General features: G+C 40.2%; 1 protein-coding gene across 4 annotated transcripts; it reads left to right on the top strand.

Moving 5' to 3' along the window:
- Positions 1-36: 36 nt before the first annotated feature.
- Positions 37-26,608, top strand: PPAT (phosphoribosyl pyrophosphate amidotransferase). 4 transcript variants are annotated; one of them, XM_036334838.1, is made up of 11 exons: positions 37-366; positions 14,801-14,867; positions 15,457-15,663; positions 17,929-18,041; positions 18,180-18,325; positions 19,062-19,134; positions 19,684-19,835; positions 20,223-20,350; positions 21,714-21,935; positions 23,562-23,682; positions 24,273-26,608. In XM_036334838.1, exons 1-11 carry the CDS (start codon positions 239-241, stop codon positions 24,467-24,469), a joined length of 1,554 nt encoding a protein of 517 aa, XP_036190731.1. In that variant the 5' UTR covers positions 37-238; the 3' UTR covers positions 24,470-26,608. The 4 variants fall into 4 exon arrangements, with proteins under 4 accessions (XP_036190731.1, XP_036190749.1, XP_036190759.1 ...); XM_036334846.1 differs by having other exon boundaries at positions 310-366; positions 15,431-15,663; XM_036334856.1 differs by lacking the exon at positions 15,457-15,663.

Here is a 26,608-nt window from a genome sequence, read left to right as displayed (position 1 = left end):
CATTGGTGGGCCTGGAGGAGTCGGAGGAGGGGGCGGGGGCAAGCTAGTCTCGCTCACTCCCTTTCTTGGAAGCACGCGCCGCCGCAGTAGCGCGGGCTGAGCGGCTGGGAAGGAAGCAGCTGTCTCGGGCGCGAGCTCCTGTGGCGTCCGGGCCCAGCGGGCAGCAGGTTTGTGCTTAGACCCGGCGGCGGCGCGGCGGCGGCGGCGGCTCCTCCCTCCACGTGGGTTCTCTGGCGACATGGAGCTGGAGGAGTCGGGGATCCGAGAGGAATGCGGCGTGTTCGGGTGCATCAGCTCCGGAGAGTGGCCCACGCAGTTAGATGTGCCGCATGTGATCGCTCTGGGACTCGTGGGGCTGCAGCACCGGTGAGCTCCCCGGGGAAGGGTGAGGGTGGTGTGGCGCGTGCTTCTTTCTCCACCAGTCCAGGCTGCTCTCTGCGGCCCGAGCAGGCGATCCTGTGTGCGCCTGAGGACCGGAATGCCGGACCTCCCTGACCTGAACCGGTACCTGCCTGTGGCATGCACGAGGTTACCGAGGCGTTTGCGGGGGCTACCTTGCCTCCCTGGACTGTAGCCTGTCTCCCCACCCCCACCCCTGAATGATCTTTAGGATCTCTCCCCTCCCTCCGGTGCGTGCCCGTTTTAATTTCTCAGAGCCCGAAGCTGCGCTTGTGATAGACTAGTGTGGGGTGGCTGCTAGCCCAGGACCTGCAGACACCACCGCAAGCTTTTGTTTGCAAGAGCAGAGCTTTTGAGCCAGTTGTTGATTTGAATGTGTCATAGCAATGGGAACTTAGGGATCCTAGAGTTCAAACCTGGGGAAACAGGACTTTGTGGGTATTCAAAAGGAAAGTAGGTTTCATATACATTAACTGAAAATAAACCAATTACAGGGACTAGTCCATCTACAAAAGATTCATTAGATTACGTTTTAGATAAGGAATGAAAAGATCAGTAGTAAGAAGATGCCAAAGAGTAACTGCCTTCTCTAACAAAGGGGGAGTGGAGTAGTTCCTGTGTGACAAGATACACATTGATTTTGGAAAAATTGGTAGATCCCTTTGAGTTTAGTAATTTTGCTTTCTATCTCTCTGACCTGTTAGTTGATATAAACAATTCCGTTGGGTTAAGAAATATAAACCCAGATTTGACATTATCACTGAAAGTATTCCAAAGTTTTCATAAGGTGATGCCACAGCAACAACTTGTAGAACAGTTAAGGATCTTGGCAATAACACTTATCAGCAATATGAGTGCAACGTGTATAAAAGCATTTCAAATGATCAGCTTTCCCTCAACCAGCTTAAATTAGAAGTACTTTTCCCTCTTCTTAGGGTCCCACATATTTCACTTTGAGTTTCACATCTTGCATTCCTTGTTTACGAAGAGTCACTTAGAATCTGGGATGAATTGAAAAGAATATTTTACCTTGAATGACACTAATCTTTGCTAATTGTGGATTGACTAAGAAAGATCTTGTTTTAAAATACATTTATGGAGAGGATTAGATACATAATCCAAGGAAAAAGTAAAAATTTATATGGTTGTCCAGAGCCTCATTAGATTTTAACATTCTTAGGAGAGTTATTTTGGGTATTCTGTCATGGGAAGAGGTGTGTAAAATCTAGGGATCTATAGAGTTGCTTGACCATTTTAATATGAACTGACCTTGAATTTTTTAAAAATACTTACATTTTAGCGAAAATAAATCAGAAAGTTCATCCCCATTATCTCTTCATTAAATATATATCCCTGAAGAGAAAGGGCTGAATTTTTTTATTACAGCTTGATTCCTAGTTACATGTACTTTCCCACAGGCCCTTTTATGTGAAAGAATGATGAGATAATACAAGATAATGACAATAAAAATGTGATTGTTTGATTACGTAAGGTTTTTCTTATGTACACGTAAAATCATTAAGGTGCCCTGGGAGGGTTGGTTCTCACCCATAATTCTAGTCAAGTAAAAATTTTATTTTTAAAAAATATTTTTTTATTGACTTTAGAGAGGAAGGAAGAGGGAGAGAATCAATGATGAGAATTGTTGATCCGCTGCCCCCTGCACTAGGCCCCCTACTGGGGATCTAGCCTCAACCTGGACAAGTGTTCTTGACCAGAATGGAACCTGAGACCCTTCAGTCCCCAGGCTGATGCTCTATCCACTGAGCCGAACCAGCTAAAGCCAAGTCAGATTTTAAGTTAGTAAAGTACTCAACCATTAGGGCAGGGGTGGGGAATGTCCGACCTGAGAGCAAATTAGACCCAAGAAATCATTTGGTGTGGCCCTGCCAAGGCATTAGCGGTGAGTTACTGAAATGTTTGACCAAATATAGCAGGCTAATTTTTTTTGTATGCGTTTTATTTTTATTTTTATTTTTTATTTATTTTTTTAATTCCTTTATTGGTTAAGGTATTACAAATGTGTCCTCATCCCCCCATTAACCCCCAACCTCCACCCCTCCACACACATGTTCTCAGCCCCCTGTTGTCCATGTCCATTGGTTTGGCTTATATGCATGCGTACAAGTCCTTCGGTTGATCTCTTCCCCTTGCCCCCTCCCTCCCCTACTTTCCCTCTGGGGATTGATAGGCTGACCGCTGTTTCTCTGTCTTTGGATCTGTCCCTGTTCATCAGTCTATGTAGTTCTCTATATTCCACAAATGAGTGAGATCATGTGGTATTTATCTTTCTCTGACTGGCTAATTTCACTTAGCATAATGCTCTCCAGTTCCATCCATGCCGTTGCAAATGGCAAGAGTTCCTTCTTTTTTTACCGCAGCGTAGAATTCCGTTGTGTAGATGTACCACAGTTTCTTAATCCACTCATCTGCTGATGGGCACTTAGGCTGTTTCCAAATCTTAGCTATGGTGAATTGTGCTGCTATGAACATAGGGGTGCATATATTCTTTCTGATTGGTGTTTCTGGTTTCTTGGGGTATATTCCTAGAAGTGGGATCATTGGGTCAAATGGGAGTTCCATTTTTAGTTTTTTGAGGAAACTCCATACTGTTATCCACAGTGGCTGCACGAGTCTGCATTCCCACCAGCAGTGCAGAAGGGTTCCTTTTTCTCCACATCCTCTCCAACACTTGTTGTTTGTTGATTTGTTGATAGCCATTCTGACAGGTGTGAGATGGTACCTCATTGTTGTTTTGATTTGCATCTCTGGTATAAGTAGTGACTTTGAGCATGTCCTCATATGTCTTTCGGTTTTCTGTACGTCCTCTTTTGAAAAGTGTCTATCTAGGTCCATTGCCCATTTTTTGATTAGATTGTTTATCTTCCTATTGTTAAATTGTATGAGTTCCCTATAGATGTTGGAGATTAAACCCTTATTGGTGATATCATTGGCAAATATGTTCTCCCATGCAGTGGGCCTTCTTGTTGTTTTGTTGATGGTTTCCTTTGCTGTGCAAAAGCTTTTTATTTTGATGTAGTCCCATTTGTTTATTTTCTCTTTAGTTTCCATTGCCCTAGGAGCAGTATCAGAGAAGAAATTCCTTCGGCATATGTTTGTGATTTCGCTGCCTATGGATTCCTCTAGTATTTTTACGGTTTCCCATCTTACGTTTAAGTTTTTTATCCATTTTGAGTTTATTTTTGTGTATGGTGTGAGTTGGTGGTCTAGTTTCATCTTTTTGCATGTATCTGTCCAATTTTCCCAACACCATTTATTGAAGGGACTGTCTTGACTCCATTGTATGCTCTTGCCTCCTTTGTCGAATATTAATTGGGCATAGTGGTTTGGGTCGATTTCTGGGTTCTCTATTCTATTCCATTGATCTACATGTCTGTTCTTGTGCCAGTACCATGCTGTTTTAAGAACAGTGGCTTTGTAATACAGCTTGATATCTGGTATTGAGATTCCACCTACTTTGTTCTTCTTTCTCAGGATTGCTGCAGCTATTTGAGGTCTTTTTTTATTCCAGATGAATTTTTGGGGCGTTCGTTCTAGATCTGTGAAATATGCCGTTGGTAATTTAATGGGGATTGCATTGAATCTATAGATTTCTTTGGGTAATATGGACATTTTGATGATGTTGATTCTACCAATCCATGAACACGGTATGTTCTTCCATCTGTTTATGTCTTCCTCTATCTCTTTTTTCAGTGTCTTGTAGTTTTCCGCAGGAATTTCTCCTTTATACATTATCTACCTAAAACAAACCTACAAGGTGATATATCTATCACTTTTGCATTGATTTTGGTTCTGTTTTTGTCTGCATAATCTGACCTAAAATATTTATTCTCAGGATTACAGAATAAATGAAATTTATAATATTATTTATTTCATATAAAATGAAATGGATTGCCCAGCCGGCGTGGCTCAGTGGTTAAGTGTCAACCTATGGACCAGGAAGGAGGTCATGGTTCAATTCCTAGTCAGGGCATCTGCCCTGGTTGCGGGCTGGATCCCCAGTATGGGGCATGCAGGAGGCAGCTGATCAATGATTCTCTCTCATCATTGATGTTTCTATCTCTCCCTCTCCCTTCCTCTCTAAAGTCAATGAAAATATACTTAAAAAAAATGAAATGGATTATCAAAACTGGACAGTTATTTACTGGATAGTTAAATCCCAGATAGGTTCATTTAGAAGTACAGTGGAACCTCAGATCTCGAGCTTAATTCATTCCGGAATGCTGTTGGAGAAGTGATTTGTTTGAAAACCAAATTATTCATTACCGTTAGAAATAATGTAAACTGAATATGTTACACCACATTTATTTGCCTTTCCTGATATCTTTAATGGGTCAGTTTTAAATTACAGCTCACATAATTAGGTTGGCATAATTGTAGAATTACTAAAATGTTACACCATTACTACCTTTGGAGAAAACCAAAATTCAGAATTTAGTTTGCAGGTGTTTTTTTTCCTTTTACTTCCAAGTCTTCTTATAGCAATCACTGTAAAGCTTAATTTAAGGGTTCATGATAAATGTATAATGCAGAATTTTCTAACTGTGGGAAAGCTTCCATTTACTGTTACTTTCACTCTTAATAAGCTATGAAGAAAATAATTTTTCAGCAGTTTTTGCTCTCACACGGTTCAGAAACAATGTATTTAGTCTAATTTGCCAAGGGCAGGATTAAATATCTCTGTTATCAGGAAAAAGCAGCAAGTTTTTCTCGATGTGGAAAATTTGGCATTTCTCAGGCCCTTATCCTCTTCGTGTGCTTTTCTCTTGATGTGGAAAGGTCTCATTTTTTGTCATGACCTTCAAATAATTCTTAAAATAAGCAAAAGACTAAAGGAAAAGAAGAATTATATAGTCTTCAAGCATTTAAGTACACTAGAGTAAGAACATTTAAACAATTGAACAGAAATAATGAGTTTAAGAATTACAAATATTTTGGTACAAGATTTGGAAAGAAATTGACTCCACTTAAATTTGGTATGTATTTTATACTTTTGAATCATTTGAACATACAAATAGTGTTAGGACTTTATTTTTAAAGTCCTTCTTGTTAAGTTAAAACGCAAAGAGGAAAGTTGATAGACTTTTATTTAAGAAGATCAATTCCAAGGTTACCATGCTTCCCTCTGGCAGTTCTGAGAGGTTGTCTTAGGATGCAGTCAACTTCTTCATAAAATCTCATTTTTCTTTGAGGGTTGCCAATTTTCTTTTATAAAACTCTGTATTCATATTTTAAATTGTTGTATTTGGTACAACATTGTTTCCAGTCTCTGTCTATTCCAAACTGCATTAGTCTTCTGGCAATTTCCTCAAATATTTTTTTGTTTCTTGTGGTCCCTTTAAGCATTTGCTTAATTTTTTCATCAGACCATATGTGTATAAGTGCTCTCACCTCATTATCACACCAGTATTTTCCAGCTTCTATGTTGTTTACTATTATAATCTGTAAATGACTTTTAGCATCTTCTAAAGGAATATGATTACCTATGATTTATAGGTAATCATATTTACATGATTTACAGTTATTCAACATGATTTATAGTTATTCAACCTTATAGATAAGTCTTGTATTTGAATATCATTCATTTATAATAACCTGGCTTGACATAAAGTAATGAGAATTTCAAAATGAGGGTCAAGGTTTTTCTCATGTATTCATATTCATATAAAACATCTCTTTAATTATAAGGTAGACTAATCACCAATATTATTAGTGAGAATAATTTAGCTGCTTTTCATCAATAGGTAATCTTCACTGGATATTTATGGATATGGAGAGCCTGAGTGTTTATTTCTTTTACTAAAAGTAGGAATAGACATTTTCTTTCCTCCCCTACCATATTCTCTCTACCAGCTCAGATAAAATGAGGCAATATACGTAATAGAGATATACATTAAGTACTTCCCCATAAGTACTTAAACTGATATATATTAGATTTTATATATCAAAATAACATTTAAAATGTAATGATTCAGATCCTATACCTGAACCAGTGATAACTTTATGGTGCTTTGGGCTGCTTACCTCTTCTGAAGCAGTATTTATGGTATCTTCCTCTGTTAGAAAACAAAGAGAATAGCAGTTTATTTACAAAATTCTGATATTTTGCAACTGAATATTGTGCTAGAAAACTAGTGAGGTTGGGTTCCATAATCAAAACTGTAACCTCAGCCCGAACCGGTTTGGCTCAGCAGATAGGGAGTCGGCCTGCGGACTCAATGGTCCCAGGTTTGATTCCGGTCAGGGGCATGTACCTTGGTTGTGGGCATAACCCCAGTGGGGGTGGTGTAGGAAGCAGCTGATCGATGTTTCTCTCTCATCGATGTTTCTAGCTCTCCCTTTCCCTTCCTCTCTGTAAAAAAATCAATAAAATATATTTAAAAACAGCAACAACAAAAAAAACCCTGTAACCTCAAAGACAAAGAATAATTACCCTCTACAACCAAACTTTTAAATGGCCATGTAGGATTAACCATTTTCAGAATCTTAGAAGTAGTCTGCCTTAAAAATCACAGTGCAGTACACTGTAAGCTCTGTTTGGGAATATGATAGCACATTTAGATTCAATTTGGTAACATCTTTCATTGTTACATTTTAATGCTTGACAAAGAGCTCTTTCATTTGTTTCCTCATTTGATCTTCATCTATCTATACTAATAAAAGGGTAATATGCTAATTAGACTGGGAGACCTTCTGGAGACCTTCCAGACGTCTTTCTGGACAAAGCCATGGTGGCGGGGCTGAGGCAGAGGCGGTTAAGAGCAATCAGGCCAGCAGGGTAGAGCAGTTAGGGGGATCAGGCCAGCAGGTGAGGGCAGTTGGGGGTGATCAGGCCGGCAGGGGAGGGCAGTTGGGGGCGATCGGGCTGGCAGGGGAGGGCAGTTGGGGGTGATCAGGCAGAGGCAGTTAGAGGCTATCAGTCAGGCAGGTAGGCAGGTGAGCAGTTAGGAGCCAGCAGTCCCAGATTGCAAGAGAGGCAGTCGGACATCCCCCAAGGGGTCCCTGATTGGAGAGGGTGCAGGCTGGGCTTAGGGAACACCATCCCCACCCCCGTGCACGAATTTCGTGCACTGGGCCACTAGTCCTATGTAATAAAAGGCTAATATGCAAACCAACTGAACAGCAGAACGAACAGTCGCTATGATGTTTACTGGCCACCAGGGGACAGGTGTCAACACAGGAGCTGCCCACTGGTGATCAGTGTGCTCCCACAGGGGGAGTGCTGCTCACCCAGAAGCTGGGATCACGGTTGGCGAGTGCAGCAGCGGTGGCAGTAGCCTCTCCCACATCCATGGCGGTTGGACATCCCCTGAGGGCTCTTGGACTGCGAGAGGATGCAGGCTGAGATGGGGGACACCCCCCAACCCCTGTGCACAAATGTTGTGTGCCGGGGCTCTATTCTACATCCTATATAATAAAGATGTAATATGCAAATGGTCATTACGGCATGAAGCATAACGACCGGATCATCAGGAGATGGGGCAGCGAGCTACAAGTGGGCAGCAGAGAGCTACAGGAGGGGGCAGGGCAGCAAGCTATGACAGAGGGTCAAGAGGGCGGAGGGAGCTACAGGAGGGCGGGGCAGTGTGCAGAGAGCTACTGGAGGGTGGCGGCGAGCTACTGGTGCATGGATTTGTGCACAGGGCTACTAGTCTATATTAATAAAAGGGTAATATGCCACCCTAGCCGGTTTGGCTCAGTGGGTAGAGCGTTGGCCTGTGGACTGAAGGGTCCCGGGTTCGATTCCGGTCAAGGGCATGTACCTGGGTTGCGGGCACATCCCCAGTAGGGGGTATGCAGGAGGCAGCTGATCGATGTTTCTCTCTCATCGATGTTTCTAACTCTCTATCCCTCTCCCTTCCTCTCTGTATAAAATCAATAAAATATATTTTTTTAAAAAGGGTAATATGCCAATTAGACCAGGAGACCTTCTGGACGTTCTTCCCGACAAAGCCATGGTGGTGGGGCAAAGGCAGAGACGGTTAGGGGCAATCAGGCCGATGGGAGGGCAGTTGAGGGCGGGCAGGCCGGCAGAGGGGAGGCAGTTGGGGGCCATGAGGCCGGCAGGGAGGGCAGTTGTGGACGATCAGGCTGTGGGGGAGGAATTTGAGGGCGAGCATGCTGGCAGGCATGTGAGCAGTTAGGAGCCAGCAATCCCAGATTGTGAAAGGGATGTCCCACAAGGATCGGACTAAACCGGCAGTTGGACATTGCCCAAGGGGTCCCAGGTTGGAGAGGGTGCAGGCCAGGTTGAGGGACAACCCCACCCCCCGTGCACGAATTTCATAATAAAGTGGGAGTATGCAAATTGACTGTCATTCTGCCACAAAGATGGCAGTACCCACAGCAGAGGCAGGGGTTTCTGTAACACAAGATGGCTATGCCCACAGCGGAGGCCAAGTTCCCATAATGAGCATTAATGAGCAATCAGCAGGGACCTGAGGCGGCTCCCCCCACCCCCATGGTGCTTGACAGGGGACCTCAGGCAGCGTCCCCAACTCGGCAAGACTTAACAGGGAACTTCAGGCTGCCCCCCTCCCCCCGCCTTGGCGCCAGGCCGGGAGACCTTAGGCTGTGGGACCTCAGGCTGTGCCCCCAGCCCTGGCGCTAGGCCAGGGGACCTTAGGCCATGCCCCCACCTGGCAGGGCTTGATGAGGTACCTCAGGCCGCATCCCCCGCCCAGTGGGGCTTGACGGCAGACCTCAAGGTGCACCCCCCGCCCTGGTGCTGGGCCAGGGGACCTCAGGCCATGCCCCCCATCCCGGGCCAGGGGACCTGAGGCTGCACCCCCGCCTGGTGGGGCTTGACAAGGGTGGGACCGGCCGTGTCTGGATCTAGCCCAATTGGGGGTGGGGGCAATTGGGTCTGGGTCTTGCATGATTTTGAGGTGCAAGTGGGTGGGTAGGGACTTGACTCTGGGTCCTGTGGTGCACCCAAGACTCTGATAGGAGGAAGATTTTCAAATACATTTTACTAATTTTCTTTCATCTCTGACACTTCTATTATAGGGAAAGGGCAAATAGCAATATTAAAATACTTCCTCTAACTAATCCCCTTTTAATGTGCATAAATTTCATGCACCAGGCTACTAGTCCTATATAATAAAAGCCTAATATGCAAATTGTCCCCTCAACCGCTCACTGTGATGTACACTGACCACCAGGGGGCGGCGTGAATCATGGCAGGTGTCGGCAACGTGGTGCTGGCAGTGGGTGGCAGTGGAGGCGCTGCGGCCCCAATGGGCCCCGACGAGAGCTTGACCACAGCGGGATGGTGGAGCAGATGAGCGGGCGGCACCAGGCCAAGGAGGGTGCGACTGGGGGCCTGATTGCCCCACCAATCACCCCGCAGATGGCGGCCAGCAGCAGTGATGGGGGGCAGGGCCGCCACCTGGCTCTCGGCACTGAGGGAGCCAAGCAGGGGGCCTGACCCCAATCGATCGCCCTACAGGCGGGATGGTGGAGCAGGTGAGGGGGCAGCATTAGGCCAAGGCAGGGTGCCAGGCAGGACTGTGGCTGTGAGGCCTGGGGCATGAGCTGGGGCCTGATCTCCGCAGGCCACCCCAATGGATCCCATCCATTCACGAATTCGTGCACCAGGCCTCTAGTATATACAAAGAAGGCTAGGTCATCAGCTGACTGGCTGGTAACTATGACATACAATGACCATCAGGAGGCAGACACTCAACACAGGAGCCGCTAAGCTGTGGTGACTTAACAGCTATAGTTCTTAGGTGAAGAACCAGAGAGGAGGGAGCCTGATGCCTGGGTGCATCACCTGAGAACCAGCCTCTTGCAATTCTGCACCCCTGGAGGATGTCAGAGAGCCGGTTTTGGCTGATCCCCGCAGGCCAGGTCACCGGTGCTCAAATCCATGCACTGGGCCTCTAGGTGTAAATAAGAACTAACCTTACTGTAATACATGTAAAGGAGAGTAAGGATAAGTGGCTTTAGCAATTTTCACCTTCAGACTTTACAGCAGACAGGTGGTAAACATTTTAATACATTTCATACCGCATAGAAATCTCTAAGACATACGCCAGGGACCGCACGTTTTTGGGCAAACTGCACGTTATTTAAATCATCATAACTACAGATCATAATGCACGTTAGGTGTTATTTTTCAATAATTATAACATTTTTATTTACAAAAACAAACAATTAAAGTTCCTAGTACTTTTTTAACGTATGGTACTGCGTAAAACATTTTCCTCTATGAAGAGGGACCAAACAAAACTTACATAAGTATCTAGATTCGCTCCTTTTTCCATGGGCGGCACAAATTCTGCAGGCTCTCGTGGGAAATTTTTTCTTTCCACTCGCTGGAATACACATAGGTTCATGCTGCTTCATATCACCTGACAACCTTTTGGGTGGATCTTTACGAGGTGCTCTCCATGCACCCCCAGGGGAAGGGCTGGACAGATTTGTCTCTGGTTCCGGAGAGCCTTCATTATTGTCATCCGTTATCCAGTCTCTCGCCACGGATAGCAGAAACTGTTTATACTTCATTTTTGCTTGTGGATTGAGGACGTTGTACACTCTAAATGAATTGAAAAGTCCACAGTTTATAAGGTACAGCACTACTTTTTTTGTCCATTTCATCGTTTTCCTTAGAATGGAACAACACGAAAGGAAGTGTATCAGTTTCATTGGTTTCCTTCCTTTTTCTGAGAGAGGGCATTTCTAAAAGCGCCAGGAACTTGAAGACGAAGACTATTCGAATGACGAAAATACAATGCAACTGCAACGCTTTATGGGTTCGTGCAATTATATAGTTTTTCGTAGATTGACCTGCATGGTTTCCACCAATGAGATCGCTTCATTCGATGTGGACAAGACAGTGTGTTGACATCGAAGGTCCTTAACAGATGGCACACAAAACACGAGAAAGCTCGTGAGCGGTACGAAAGGTGTTAAGAAACTGATGGTGAGAGGTGGCAGCACTGGGGTCTGTTAGTCTGCTTGGTGCCTGGCCCGCCCTGAGCCCTAGGGTGGCTCCGAAACATGGCCTGAGGAGATGGAGGCGGCCTGGGGGCGCAGGGGGCTGCTGACCCAGTGTTGGGAGGCGATGGGGCCGGGCTGTGGGGGACAAGGCATCTGCAGCCCCAGCCGGAGCAGCGCCCCTCTTGAGCACCAGGTGAGAGGGAGGTGCAGGCGGCCATCAACTACCCCAGCTCCATCCCCCAAGATTCCAGACCTGGCCCTGGGATCCCTGCCCAGGACCCTGTAGAATGTGAGTCCATGAGTGTCACAGGGTATAAGCAGGCCGGTTAAACTAGATCATTTCAGTCCAGACACTCTTCCTCAGTCCAGTGCTTTCTTGCTCCTCTCTCCATGTTGAAAGTGACCTGCAAATGATTCACTATTTCTAGCCTTTTGTTTCCAAGGTAACCAGAAAACTCCTTTCAGTAAGCTCCAAAGAGCTGAAATGATCTATTTTAAATGGTTCAAACTGCCTGAGGGGAGCAACTTAAGAAACTGCATTAAACAGGAACTTGTAATAAAAGACTCCAGGACCTAAGTGATTCCAAACATTATTCCTTTCAGCTGTTAGGGAAAAATTACCCTTGAGGCAAAAGGGAAGGAAACCATTTCTTTAATTTATTTTTATTTTTATTTTTATTTCAGAGAGGAAGGGAGAGGGAGAGAGAAATAGAAACATCAATGATGAGAGAGAATCACTGATTGTTTGCCTTCTGCATGCCCCCTACTGGGGATTGAGCCCGCAACCTCGGGCATGTGCCCTTGACTGGAATCGAACCCGGGACCCTTTGGTCTGCAGGCTGACGCTCTATCCACTGAGTCAAGCCAGCTAGGGCAGGAAACCTTTTTTTTTAAAAAAAAAAAACCATTTTGTTTAAAGATTTAGTTTCTTACATGATTTAATCTGGTTCACTAAATGTTATTGAGTTTTAAAAAATTGTTCTGGGAATGGTTAGCAGAGATTCTTTCTGCCCTAAGGTTTATGGCTAACCTTAATTATTTTTCCTCTGATATGAATCTCTTAGTCTTCTAGTCTTAACTTAGTCTTAACTTAGTCTTCTATCATTAACTTAAAGACCACTAAAGAAAGAAATCCTAAGTCACAAATTATTCAGTATGTTAGGGTATATAATCTTATGCATATCTATTTTCAGCATAGTATTTAATGCATTGATGATTTGGTAAAATAATTTTAATTTTTTAGATTTTTTTTTTACTCTGCAAGTAACTTAATGTCATTTTTGTTATTAAAATGCCTAAACAATTACATTATGTAATTGTGGAAAAGATTCTCTTTACCAAATAAATTAATGTATTATTAATATATGCATAAATATATGGTAGACATTTACTTTGTATTTTACACTGATATATATTCTCTAGAAAAAAATTGTTAATAAACATCTAGTACGTAGAGCTCTTATTGAGAATCATTAAAAATTATTGAGTAATTAGAAGCTTTATTTAAAAAACATTTTTAAAAAATATATTGTATTGATTTCTTATAGAGAGGAAGGGAGAGGAATAGAGAGTTGGAAACATCAAGCATCTGCCTCCTGCACACTGCCTACTGGCTATGTGCCTGCAACCAAGGTACATGCCCTTGACCGGAATTGAACCTGGGACCCTTGAGTCCTCAGACTGATGCTCTGTCCATTGAGCCAAACTGGTTAGGGCTAAAATAAATTTAAAAAAAAAAATATCTTTCTGCCGAAACCGGTTTGGCTCAGTGGATAGAGCGTCGGCCTGCGGACTGAGAGGTCCCAGGTTCGATTCCGGTCAAGGGCATGTACCTGGGTTGCGGGCACATCCCCAGTAGGAGATGTGCAGGAGGCAGCTGATCGATGATTCTCTCTCATCGATGTTTCTAACTCTCTATCTCTCTCCCTTCCTCTCTGTAAAAAATCAATAAAAAATATATTTAAAAAAAAAAATAAAAAAAAAAATATCTTTCTATTGATTTCAGAGAGGGAGTAAGAGAGAGAGAGAGAGAGAGAGAGAGAGAGAGAGAGAGAGAGAGATAGAAACATCAGTGATGAGAGAGAATGAATCCTTGATCGGCTGCCTCCTGAACACCCCCTCCCCCTGGGGATCAAGCCCTCAATCTGGGGAATCAGGGAATCAAATGGTGACCTCCTGGTTCATAGTTCGACACTCAAACACTGAGCCACACCAGCTGTGCTATAAGCTTTATTTTATTATTTTGAGTTTGTACTCCAAAGTGGTGCAGATCCTCTACCGGGGGTGGGAAACCTTTTTCATGCCAAGGGCCATTTGGATATTTATAATATCGTTCTTGGGCCATACAAAATTATCAATTAAAAATTAGAGTGCTATATTTGGTCAGACATTTAATTAACCCACCTTTAATGTCATGGCAAGGCCAGACCAAATGATTTCTTGGTCCTTATGCGGCCTGGGCACCGGGTGTTTACCATGTAATACCCTACCTCTGGGCTAGGTTTTGACTTTCTTTTATATATCATTACCCAAAAATAAATTATTAATGCAGGAAATGAGATACAGATTGCCTGATAGGCGTAGGGTTTAAAAAAAACATTTATTTTTTCTAATAACAAAAGTGTTATTTGTTAGAGAAAATTTGGAAAATGCAGGAAAGCATTAAGGTAAATTTTGCTTATAATTCCAGTACCACAACTAAGCATTTTACCTGCTATGTTATTTGGAGGTTTTAATTTATATCCATATACTCATCCACACACTCAGCCTAGTTAAGAGGTCACACAGGACAGAGGTTAGAAGCACAAGAGCTGGAGTCGGATTGTCTGTATTCTACTCCTGGTTGTGCCACTGCTTTCTTTGTTCACTGGGCAAGTTATCTAACTTCTGTTTCTTCAGTGTCCTCATCTGTAAAATGGGAATGGGAATCACAGTACCTACTTCATAGTATTGTTGTGAAAGTCTAATAAGTTAGATCATTCATGTAAATGCTTAGGACAGTGTCTGGCATGTTAGAAGTCAGACTATCATTTTACTGATAATCACTGTCATTGTCATGAATAGAAGTGACATTAGTACTAGTAGTATTTTTAAAAAATATATTTTTATTGATTTCAGAGAGGAAGGGAGAAGAAGAGAGAGATAAGAAACATCAATGGTGAGAGAGAACCATTGATCGGTTGCCTTCTGCACATTCCATACTGGGGGATTGAGCTCGAAACCTGGGCATGTGCCTTGACTGGGAATCAAACAGTGACCTCCTGGTTCATGGGTCAAAGCTCAGCCACTGAGCCATGCCGGCCGGGCAGTACTAGTAGCATTTAATGTGTTGTCAGACTGACTTCATCAATTCTTTTGTGAAAAGGATGTTTCATAAAGTTTATTAACCATATCAAGGGGGTAAATTTAAGTTGATACTTTTTTATTTTCACAGGGGTCAGGAGAGTGCTGGTATTGTCATCAGTGATGGGAATTCAGTACCGACATACAGAACACACAAGGTATATTTAAACATTAAAAAGCGGATTATAAAAATAACAGTAGCCAGATGTTAGCTAGTATATGGGGGTGGGAGAAGGAAATCTGAATAAATAATTTGCACATAGAAGGTACTCTTTATATCGATCTTTTCTGTTTGTCAACTTAGGATGCATTTCTTTTCCAGTGATAGTTTGCTAGACTGACACAAACAGGTCATTTAAGATGCTTTGAATTTTTAAAACGCAAATAATTTAGTTTATTATATTTGACAAGTTTTATTACTTAATGCACCTGTCCTTCAATGTTTCAACAAGAAGTATCTCATGAAACAAGCATTTCAACGTTGTGAATGTATTAAATGCCACTGAATGGTTTTCTTTACAGTGGTTAGTTTATTATGTGAATTCCACCTCAAAAAAAATTTTTTTTAGTGCTATACAGTTCTTATAATTAGGATCATCTATTTTTAAGATTAGAATTCCGAAACACAGACTGCATTGTCTAACTTGGGGGTGCTTGAGCAGGGGCTTATTAAAGCCTCTACTCACTAGCCCAATAGTTTGTTTTTGTGTTTTTTTCTAAGATGAGCTTTTACTTTGACTTTGCAAGGGAATGGGTCTTATAAATCATGTCTTTACTGAAGATAATTTGAAGAAATTATATCCTTCAAATCTTGGAATTGGACATACGAGGTATGCCACCACAGGAAACTCTGAATTAGAAAACTGTCAGCCCTTTGTTGTTGAAACACTTCATGGGAAAATAGCTGTGGCACATAATGGCGAATTGGTCAATGCTGCTCGATTAAGGAAAAAGGTACGTTTTTTTTAAAAGCGCTTTTTCATGATTGGGGTAAATTAATAAAAAGAAGTTACTGAGGATCTTGGTAAAGAGTGTTTTCTAATTGTTGCCACCCATTACCTAACTGCAAGAACAACGATCAGAATTACCTGGAGTACTTGCTATAATTACAGACTCCAAGATATCACCACAGAGCCTGGGGTGGGGGTGCTGAGCCTGCATTTAATATGCTCCTAAGGAGATTCTGATGTACTGCTTTAGAGATTTGGAAAATTTGACTTATAGCTGGTATCAGAAGCACAGAGAAATTAGGGTTTATGGACTCTTACTATCACTTTAGCTTTGTCCCTGTGTTAAAAGCATTAAGAAAAAAATGGAAAATAAACTTTCATATGGTAAATATAAGAAAAAGAGATTTGGAAACAATTATGGGAATCAGTCTGAGAAAAGTGCAAAGAGAATTATATTGTTTTGGTCACATGGTAGTTTTTGAAACTTCCTGTTTTAATTGTGCCTATTCCTTCATTCATCATTTCATCTCCCTCTCGCTCCTTTTTAAAAAGTACCTGGTATTTTTATATTCCTGGTAGCTTCATATTCATCCATTCTTGCCATTCATTATTTAATGCCAGGTTTCTTTAGTTCATTAGATTCCAATAATCTTGATTTGGTAATCCCAGAAATAAAAACCTCAAGGGGTATTTAATAATAGGTTACACATACACACGCACGCATGCATGCACGCACATACACATAGACACTCTCACACTCCATTATCTCCTTAGAATCAGGCATTTATATGGGATAAATAGTTACAGCAACTGAATGATGGTGAATTGTGAATGGAAAATATACAGAACCTACGTTTCTGTACCATCTGCCCTACTATTTTTGATTCTAGCTTAAGTTATTCCTCAGAGCTTTGTCCTTCCTGCCCTCTTCTCGGGCTCTGGCATTTCATATAAAAATAATATTATGTATGTTTTTGTGTTCCCAAATTTAAAAATAATGTTTTAATTCAGAAAATCAGGAAAGCATAAATGTTTAATTAAAAACTCACCACTTGGAGGTAAACACTAACAGTTCAGTTCAATACCTAGGTCATTATTGCTAGATATAACCTTAAAACCCCATAACCTAGATGCTAGACTTTATCTCTGCACGTTCAGCTGGCTACTGAAAATGTTCTGTAGTGTTTGTATAAACTCAGCCTTTGCATTACATTGGTGATGCCCTTGTCCTGGTCAGTCTTTCTCAGAACATCGTGATCATCATTGAGTGTACTCAACCAATTTTTTTTTTAAACAATATGATTATATTTAATACACAAGTATGATACAACCAAAAAGGAAAACACCAGAGTAAAATAATAATAAAAAACATGATATTTCATTTTGCAATGCATGAGAAATGATTAACATCTTTAGTCATAACCAAGCTCTTAAAATCCAGTGACACTATACTAATGCAAGGAAACTGGAAAAATGAAATGAAGAAGTACAAGTGATGATTAAGCAGTGAGCATATATGATTTTGCTGAGCAGTGATAGAGAATAACTTCTCTGCAGCGTCAGTGAGCAGAACTCAACCAATTTTTATTACATCTTCTACATGTAATTGTTCAGTACAATTGATTCCTTTCTTCTAATCAGTGAGCCAACAAACCTGACTTGAGAGTCCCCGCTATAGTGTGCCACTCTTATGGGAATGTGTCCTATTTGTCAGGAGTGTCAGGGGCTGAGAAAGTTAGTACCACATTCCCAAATCCCATGCCTTCCCAGCTCTCCCCCATTGCAGCTCTACATTCCTTCCAACTTAGCTTTCAAAAGCTTTTATATACGCTTCCTAAAGCACTTTTTTTAAAAAAAATATATTTTATTGATTTTTTACAGAGAGGAAGGGAGAGAGATAGAGAGTTAGAAACATCGATCAGCTGCTTCCTGCACACCTCCCACTGGGGATGTGCCCGCAACCCAGGCACATGCCCTTCACCGGAATCGAACCTGGGACCCCTCAGTCCGCAGGCTGACGCTCTATCCACTGAGCCAAACCGGTTTCGGCCCTAAAGCACTTTTTTTCTGCTTGAAAACCTCCAGAGACTTCCAATTGCATCCAGCAGTTGTTCTCTATTATCATATACACATACCATTAGTAGAAGGCAGGATTTTCATAACTGATCATCCACACAGTGCCTTATCTCTTCCTATTATGGTGGGCTATGGCTGGGGGGTGCAGTGGAGCTTTCTCTTTAATGATTGCTCTTTTCTGCCTTCTAAATAGCTTCTGCGCCATGGTATTGGTCTGTCAACAAGTTCTGATAGTGAAATGATTACCCAGTTACTGGCATATACCCCTCCTCAGGAACAAGATGATACTCCAGACTGGGTAGCAAGGTAATAAATTTAAGCTTGCTGCTCTGATAATGAAAGCTTTGCCTGGCTTTTTTTTTTTTTTTTTTGGTGGTTGTTGATTTTTTGCCTAGCATGTTTTTATAAATGAAATTATTCATTCAATTATTTAATTAATTCTAGGATTAAAAACTTAATGAAGGAAGCGCCCACAGCATACTCCCTACTTATAATGCACAGAGATGTCATATATGCAGTACGAGATCCTTATGGAAATCGCCCTCTCTGCATTGGTCGACTTATTCCTGTATCTGATATGAAAAATAAAGGTAATGAACTTCCAGAAGGAATATAATTTTATTGTTCTGTTGGCACACCCTGAAATCATTAGATATATAGGAAGCTTATGAGTGAGGAGGGACTAGGTGAAAAAGAAAAAAATAATTATTTTTAAAGTTCATTTCCTTGAGTATTTCTGAGGATGAGCCACTTTTTAATATTTAAGGGACATTTCTATTTTTAACTGTCTGTATTGCCTATTCATATCCTTTGCCCAACTTTTTCATTTGTGTAGTATGATTTCAGTGATTTTCTTATCAGATGTCTTGTTTGAGCCATGAAATCATAATGTTTGGAGGAATCTTGGGATCATTCATGTTTTTAAAAATCCTCCCCTGAGGATATGTGTATTGATTTTAGAGAGAGGGGAAAGGAAAGAGAGAGAGACATCAACATCAATGTGAGAGGAAACATTAATCAGTTGCCTCCTGAATGTGCCCCGACTGTGGATTGAACCCACAACCTAGGTATGCCCTGACTGGGAATCGAACCTGCAGCCTTTCAGTATACGGGACGATGCTCCAACCAACTGAGCCACAGGGCCAGGGCTTGGGATTATTAAATTTTATCTTTGGTTCTAGTTAAATGAAGACCCATGTGCTCTTAAAGTCATAAAAATGGATTTTTTATTATATATCTACTTGGTGTTCAATTGTCTTGAAATAGGTAGCCCCTTTTAACATTTCTTGAGTCTACTAACTGAATTGATTATCTTGTGATTTACAGAGAAAAAATCTTTAGAATCGGAAGGATGGGTGGTGTCTTCAGAATCTTGTAGTTTTTTATCTATTGGTGCAAGGTAAGTTTTATCTTACTTGGTGAATTGGGTTTTCCCACATCAACAAAAATTTTTATTTTCACATAAGTTTTCTTTCTGATGTCACCTATAACATATACTTAGAAATGCAGGGGTTTTCGTGCATAGTTCTCTGCAGATACATTGACTTTAACTTTAATGTCCCAGTAATACTTTGTAATTCTGAAACTATAATCTTGCTTTCAAAACACCATGAGACTTATTTTAGAAAGGAAGAATTCTCCTCAACAAGGAATAATTATGATAAAAAAAATTTAAGCCAGGATAAAATATTCTTTTAGCCTTTATTCTTTCAAAAATCAATAAAACTTAAGGCCTTTTCTCTTTTTTTAATTCTAAGTTAGAATTTAGGGGTAACAGATTTACAGATATTACTGCAGAAGGAATATTGTTTATTTTTTTTTAGCCATCTCTAGACTTTATATTAAATAGAACTATTTTTCCGTTACAAAGGAAGAGACTACATATGTTATGAAAAGCCTTAATTATTAATTTATTTAAAGACTTCTTTCTTTAATATGATTTTCTAAGATATTACCGTGAAATCTTGCCTGGAGAAATAGTGGAAATATCCAGAGACAATGTCCAAACTCTTGATATTATACCAAGGTCTGAAGGAAACCCAATGGCTTTTTGTATCTTCGAATATGTTTATTTTGCAAGACCAGATAGCATATTTGAGGGTAAGTAAAATACCTTTATCAATGTAAATCTGGTATTTATCTCATTGCACAAAGGCATTCACGTATTTGGCTCTTTGAAGGCACATAGTTGTATGTTGTGGATATGGCACTGAACCTAAAAGTCATAAGATCACAATTTTTTCTTTTCATCTGACTCTTGGATGTTGTTTTCCTTTCAGGAGTCAGGATTATGATTTTCAGATATGCATGAAAGTCCCTTTTAAAAAATAGTGAATTCCCCAGTTTATGTTTTTCCACTTGAGTGTTTTTGTATGTCTTGTTTTTTGTTTTTGTATTCAATCTGTAGAGTTCTAACAAGCTAGTTTCTTAGTTATTAGGCTGTTACACTATGTAAAAATAATCTATTTCCTTTTTCAAACATTCCAGACCAAATGGTTTACACAGTAAGATACCGTTGTGGTCAGCAGCTGGCAATTGAAGCACCTGTGGATGCAGATTTGGTTAGCACTGTCCCGGAATCTGCTACGCCCGCTGCTCTTGGTTATGCTGGAAAGGTATTTTCTTGACACTCAGTGAATTGTTCTTTTAGCACTGGAATTAGAAACCCTTCCCTATAAAGAGAAACTCACTGTCCAATTGGTGTGGCTCAGTTGGTGGAGCAGCAATCATCCCGTGCACCAAGAGGTGACTGGTTCAATTCCTGGTCAGGGCGCACATGCCTGGTTGTTGGCTCTATCCCCAATAGGGGGCTGCAGGAGGCAGCTGATCAATGATGTTTCTCTCCCTAACCCTCAAATCAGTAAAAACATCTTTAAATAATAATAAAATCAAAAGAGAAACTCATTAGTTTATTGTAAGTAAAAAAGAAAAAGAAAATGTTAGTTTCTTTACAAGTTACTTATTTCCCAGCCTTTTCATTCCATGGTACTGTTTTAGTGGAGTCCACAAAAAACTTCACCTGAAGACTAGGAGAATGATCTTCATTTTAAAAAGATAATGTCATGAATATATATAGACATTAGTGGTAATGTTTACTTATTATTAAAACCTACTTCTTGAAGTACCATCACAAGCCACTTATATATTCATTTTTTATTGAGCATAGGTGATAATAAAGCTATTTATGTTCATTTTGTATACTGTTCTTAGTACTATGCTTAATTTCATATTTTTCATAACTGGGTAGATTATAAAATTACTAGAGGCCCGATGCACGAAATTCGTGCAAGAGTAGGCCTTCCCCTGGCTGCGGGCACCAGCTTCCCTCTGGTACCCGGGACCCAGGCTTCTCTCTGATAGCTGGCAGGCATCTGGGACCCAGTCTTCCCTCGCAGCCCAGCTTTGTCCGGAAGGATGTCTGGTCTCATTAGCAAATTACATTTTTATTATAATAGATAGTGGTCCTAGGATATAATACTCAACATTCACTATGTTGGAAAGCTTAGTTCATTAATTTTTTTAAAAGAAATAATGTGCACAGATTTTAGAGAAGTATTTAATTGCCTGAAAGATGGAGAAATGCTGCAAAAAGCATTTTCTTAGCCTATTGGTTTTTATTTCTTTCTGATAATTTTTAAATATGTTAGTTTTTCTGACAGTGATTTATTCTTTGACATGTCTTCACATGCTTAGTGTTCTCTTCCAAGATAAATAATAATATTTAAGAGAGAAGCATTACAAATTCTAATAAAGTGAATTGGTTTTCCCACTAAGTATATTAACTTTCAGTGATTTTTTTTGTAATTTTCCTCTACAGTTTAAATAATGGAGGAAAATTGTAGTCTCATAATGGAGAGTTCAGAATAACAACCACATTTAAAATTTTTATGTACATATTGAAAAATGACCTAGAGAAAATAAAAACCTAAAGTTTCCTGTATATTGCTGCTAATTATCCTTTTATTTATTCTCTATCAGTGTGGGCTTCCATATGTGGAGGTACTATGTAAAAATCGGTATGTAGGAAGAACCTTCATTCAGCCAAACATGAGGCTAAGACAACTTGGTGTTGCAAAAAAATTTGGAGTATTGTCGGACAACTTTAAGGGCAAAAGAATTGTTCTTATAGATGATTCAATTGTGAGAGGCAATACCATCTCACCCATAATCAAATTGCTGAAAGAATCTGGTGCAAAAGAGGTAAGTAAAATTAAAACCTCCAGAACCACCAATAGTTAATAATATGATACTGGCATAGAAATTGCAATTCAGGACAGTGAGTGAAAATGCATAGTTCATTATAATAAACTAGAGGCCCAGTGCACGAAATTCATGCGGGGGGAGGGGGGGAGGGTCCCTCAGCCCAGCCTGCACCCTCTCTTGGACCCCTAGAGGGATGTCCAACTGCCCGTTTAGGACTGCTGACTTCCAACCGCTCGCCTGCCTGCCTGATTGCCCCTAACCACTTCTACGTGCCAGCCTGATCAACGCCTAACTGTTCCCCTGCTAGCCTGATTGCCCCTAACTGTCTTCCCTTGCCAGCCTGGTTGCCTCCAACTGCCCTTCCCTGCAGGCCTGGTCCCTCCCAACTGCCCTCCCCTGCTGGCCTGATCACCCACAACTGCTCTCCCCTGACGGCCTGGTTGCCCTCAACTTCCCTCCCCTGCAGGCCTGGTCCCCCCCAACTGCCCTCCCCTGCAGGCCATCTTGTGTTTACATGGGGACGGCCATCTTGTGTGTTGGAGTGATGGTCAATTTGCATATTACTCTTTTATTAGATAGGATTGACTTTTTTTAATTATGTGTGTTTAGGAATAACTGCAGCAATGTGGAGAATATGTAATGACCACTCTTAAGCTACATACTAATTTAATCCTTAATACATTAAAAAGGTCAGTATAGCCCTAGCTGGTTTGGCTCAGTGGACAGAGTGTAAGCCCATGGACTGGGTTCATTTCTGGTCAAGGGCACATGCCCAGGTTGTGGGCTCAATCCCCAGTAGGGGGCGTGCAGGAGGCAACCGATCAATGATTCTCGCTCATCATTGATGTTTCTATCTCTTCCTCTCTGAAATCAGTATAAATATTTAAAAACATTTTTAATTAATTAAAAAACTGACAAAAGCCACACAATAGAGCACTTGGTAAATTTTAACAGTAGTGATTACTTTTTTTTTTTGAAGATGTAGAACAAACCCTAGTGTAATACACTTGATACCAGTTTATATTTTTAAATCCCAAAGCTTATTCTAACTCTAAATATTTCAGTAATTAAAATGACAGACACGAGATACCAATTTAAAAATAAAATCTATTGTAGAAAAAAGCAAGTATAGGAAGTGGTATCACAGTACATTTAGAGAGCTTCCAAGATAATTATGATTTTTCCATCCTTTTTTATGACTGTGATTATGATCATCTGGAATTCTGTGAAAATGTATACTAATAAAAGCCCGGGTGGCCCTCGCGCGCTACGTCACAAGATGGCTGCCATCCGTACTATATACTAATAAAAGCCCAAGTGGCCCTCCTGTGTGATGTCATAAGATGGCTGCCATCCGTACTATCTATACTAATAAAAGCCCAAGTGGCCCTCCTGTGTGATGTCACAAGATGGCCACCTGCACAGCCGGGGCAGAGGCAGCGTTGTGTGTCTGAGCCATGACTGTGTGACTGTGAGGGTGTGACAACCATCTGCATATTCGCTCTTTGTTCTATAGAATTCTGTAAAACAATTTTATGTTGCATTTGTCAGTGAAAGAATTTTGCATAATCGTTTTACAATTAATGTTAAAATAATGAATGTGTGAAATGATTTATTTCCAAGGTACACATTCGAGTAGCTTCACCACCAATTAAATATCCATGCTTCATGGGAATAAACATACCAACCAAAGAAGAGCTTATTGCTAATAAACCAGAATTTGAACACCTTGCCGAATATCTAGGTAGGTATTAAAGTTTCTATAAAATTTACATTCACTTATTAACAGAAAATCCAGAGCTTATCAATCTTAGTAAAAGAGTATTAAATATTTGTTAAAAGGAGAGGTTGTGTATGTTGAGCAGATATTGAACACTATTCTAAAGAGTGAGGGTGCCGGGGTGCATATACACCACAGTGAGTGCTGTGTTAGGTCAAGGTGAGATGAGGAAAAAAGGATGAAAGGCTTTCTAGGCAGAGGGAATGCATGCATATCAGTTAAGCCTCCCAAAGTCAGATCCCAAGAAAAAAAACACACGATCTCACCACAGATGCTAGCAGAAAAATTTGAATGTTGATACAAACAGAATGAACAGCTTATGCGGCTGTTCATTATCTTTAACAGCTTCATTATCTTTAATAATGAAGTCAGGAGACTTGGAGATCTACGTTACCCTGGATAAGACATTTGCTTTTTTAATTCAGGTGAAGTATAAACTACTTAAACAGCACATAGATGTTCAGCCAGAATTCCTTGGTACCTGCCTCCACACTTGTTGTTTATAGCTGGTGTTCCTGTATGCCCTTTTTCTTTTTCCCTCTTTCCCCCAATAGGAGCAAACAGTGTTGTATATCTGTCAGTAGAAGGACTGGTTTCATCAGTACAAGAAGGAATAACATTTAAAAAACAGAAAGTGAAAAAGCAAGATATTATGATTCAAGAAAATGGGAACGGTCTGGAATGCTTTGAAAAAAATGGTCATTGTACAGCTTGTCTCACTGGAAAATACCCTGTGGAACTGGATTGGTAGCTGGTAGGGGTAGATACAATGTTTCAAGATATAAAATTGGTTAAAATGTTATAGTGGTTACACCTTATCCACTTAGTGTTCCTCAGCTGGTACAGTGTAAATGCCACATGGTTACGTGTAAGTTTTTGAGATGTTTTATTTTTTTCTGAAAAGGGTACCAAAGTGCTATGCTCTCTTTAATAAGCCTAGATAAATATTGTGGTGTTATCTAGGAACCTGAATAATCCTTTCAGTTTTACGTAGTTGTTTAGTACTTTGAGGCTATCAGTTATGAGATCGTCAACAGTAATGTAAAGGATGGATAAATTTTCTGTTTTAGAGGGCATTTCCAGGTACTATACCTTACCACAGATTGTTTAATAGAGTTTTGTGGAATGTTTCTTGAGAATTACTAAAGTTCATTGTGGAATATTTTCATAATTGAATCTTGCTAGTTGCATATAATGCAACAATATTGGTATTCTTTTTTTAACACAAGCATCAGCTAGCCATTTTCACCTGGTCAGAGAAGGCAGCTGGTAAGAGGCATTTGCCAGATCCATGCTTCAAAGAGTTTGCAAGCAGTTAGACTAAGATGGTGTGATACAAACAGGACAGCTAAGTTAAATATAACGTTTCATGCAAATTTCTCATCTATTATAGCCCAACAGTGTCAAGCTCTAGAGTTCTGATTATAGTTATGACCTTGGCTTCCTTGTCTAACTTTAGACAAAAATATTTTTAATGCTTTTTTGTGCCTCACTTTTTCCCAACCTGTGCAATGGGGTACTGGCATTACTAAATTAAATAATTAATAGGAATGTGAATGTGTCATATTCTTGGTGGGCTGAGCCATCATTTCACACCTATATTTAAGATATTGCATGATTATTATTTTTTGAAATGTTGGCTATTAGACTGCAATTGAGATTTCATTATGATGGAGATATACAGTTTAGTCATACTTTGCCACCTGCCTTTGAGATGCCCTAAAAATGATTGTAAAAATATGTGGAAAAAGTTTGACTAGAAAGTGTGATCCGTACTACTTAGTGTCCTGATAGTATAAAGCCCAGCAAGGAACCTAGTGTGTTTGAAGTAAAAAATAAAATTTTAGATTCTAATAAACTTTTAATTCTTACTTGATCACTTGCAAGCATATATACACATTCATGTCATTGCAATTAAACGATCAAGTAGAAGAACTGTGGGGACCAATTTTATTAAAGGAACAAGAAGACAACTCCTTTTTTGGAATTAACATGCTCATCTAATTCCAAACATCAACTTACCACTTTTTGTACTTAGTTTTATTGGGACTAACGAATTTGAATTTTTTGAAGTTTTTTTTCTTGTAACATCTGAGATTTAAAATTTTAAGACAACTTGCCTCCAATTCCTATTTTTGTAAGATTTTTTAAAACAGAAACATGTTCTGTGTTATTTTTACCATAATTTGATGTATATAGTTTCCAAATCCATTTGGAAATTTAATATTTATTAGTAACAAATCTTTTTGTCTTCATTTGGTATGTAGTCTCACATGTTGTATTATGGTAGGCCAAAAAAATATCCTGACAGCTCTTTTAAGACCAAGAGCATCCAGGCAGCAATGGGTCAGGTAACCCTATGGCAGTGACACAAGCAAGCTGCATTTAAATAAAACCCTGGGACCATTTGAGTGTATAGCCTCTTGTCTTAAATGTATTTCTCATAGCAGCATGAGGAGGCAAGATTTATGGGTCAGTTTTGAACAGCCTTACTTACATTTGGTTTTTAAAAATGAGTCTCAGGGAAAGTGCTAAACCAAAATCTCTTATTTGACTTTTGTGTTTCCCATAGTTTTTATTTTGTTTTATTGAAATGCTTTTATAATGAAATAATGTACTATATGATAGTTTGGTAATCCTTCAAATTTCTTAATGTTTCTCCATCATGGCCTTTTATTTCACAAATTTCCGAAGTCTGAATTACATTTTTTTTACCAACTTAATCTGAAATGTTTAACTGCTTTAAATTTATACGAGTATTGTAAACTTTAGAGAAGATGAAAAATGTGTTTTCACAGGATCTATATTGTTGTGAACTGAACTAAGCCTACTTTTTTGTGACTTCATTTTGATGTGCTGTTGCAAAATATATATAATTAAATACGTTTAA

Source organism: Myotis myotis, unplaced genomic scaffold (assembly GCF_014108235.1).
Source record: "Myotis myotis isolate mMyoMyo1 unplaced genomic scaffold, mMyoMyo1.p scaffold_m19_p_1, whole genome shotgun sequence".
In the NCBI taxonomy this organism is placed as follows: domain Eukaryota; kingdom Metazoa; phylum Chordata; class Mammalia; order Chiroptera; family Vespertilionidae; genus Myotis; species Myotis myotis.
The sequence above is the reverse complement of the archived record's forward strand: the minus strand, read 5'-3'. Positions and strand labels throughout refer to the sequence as shown.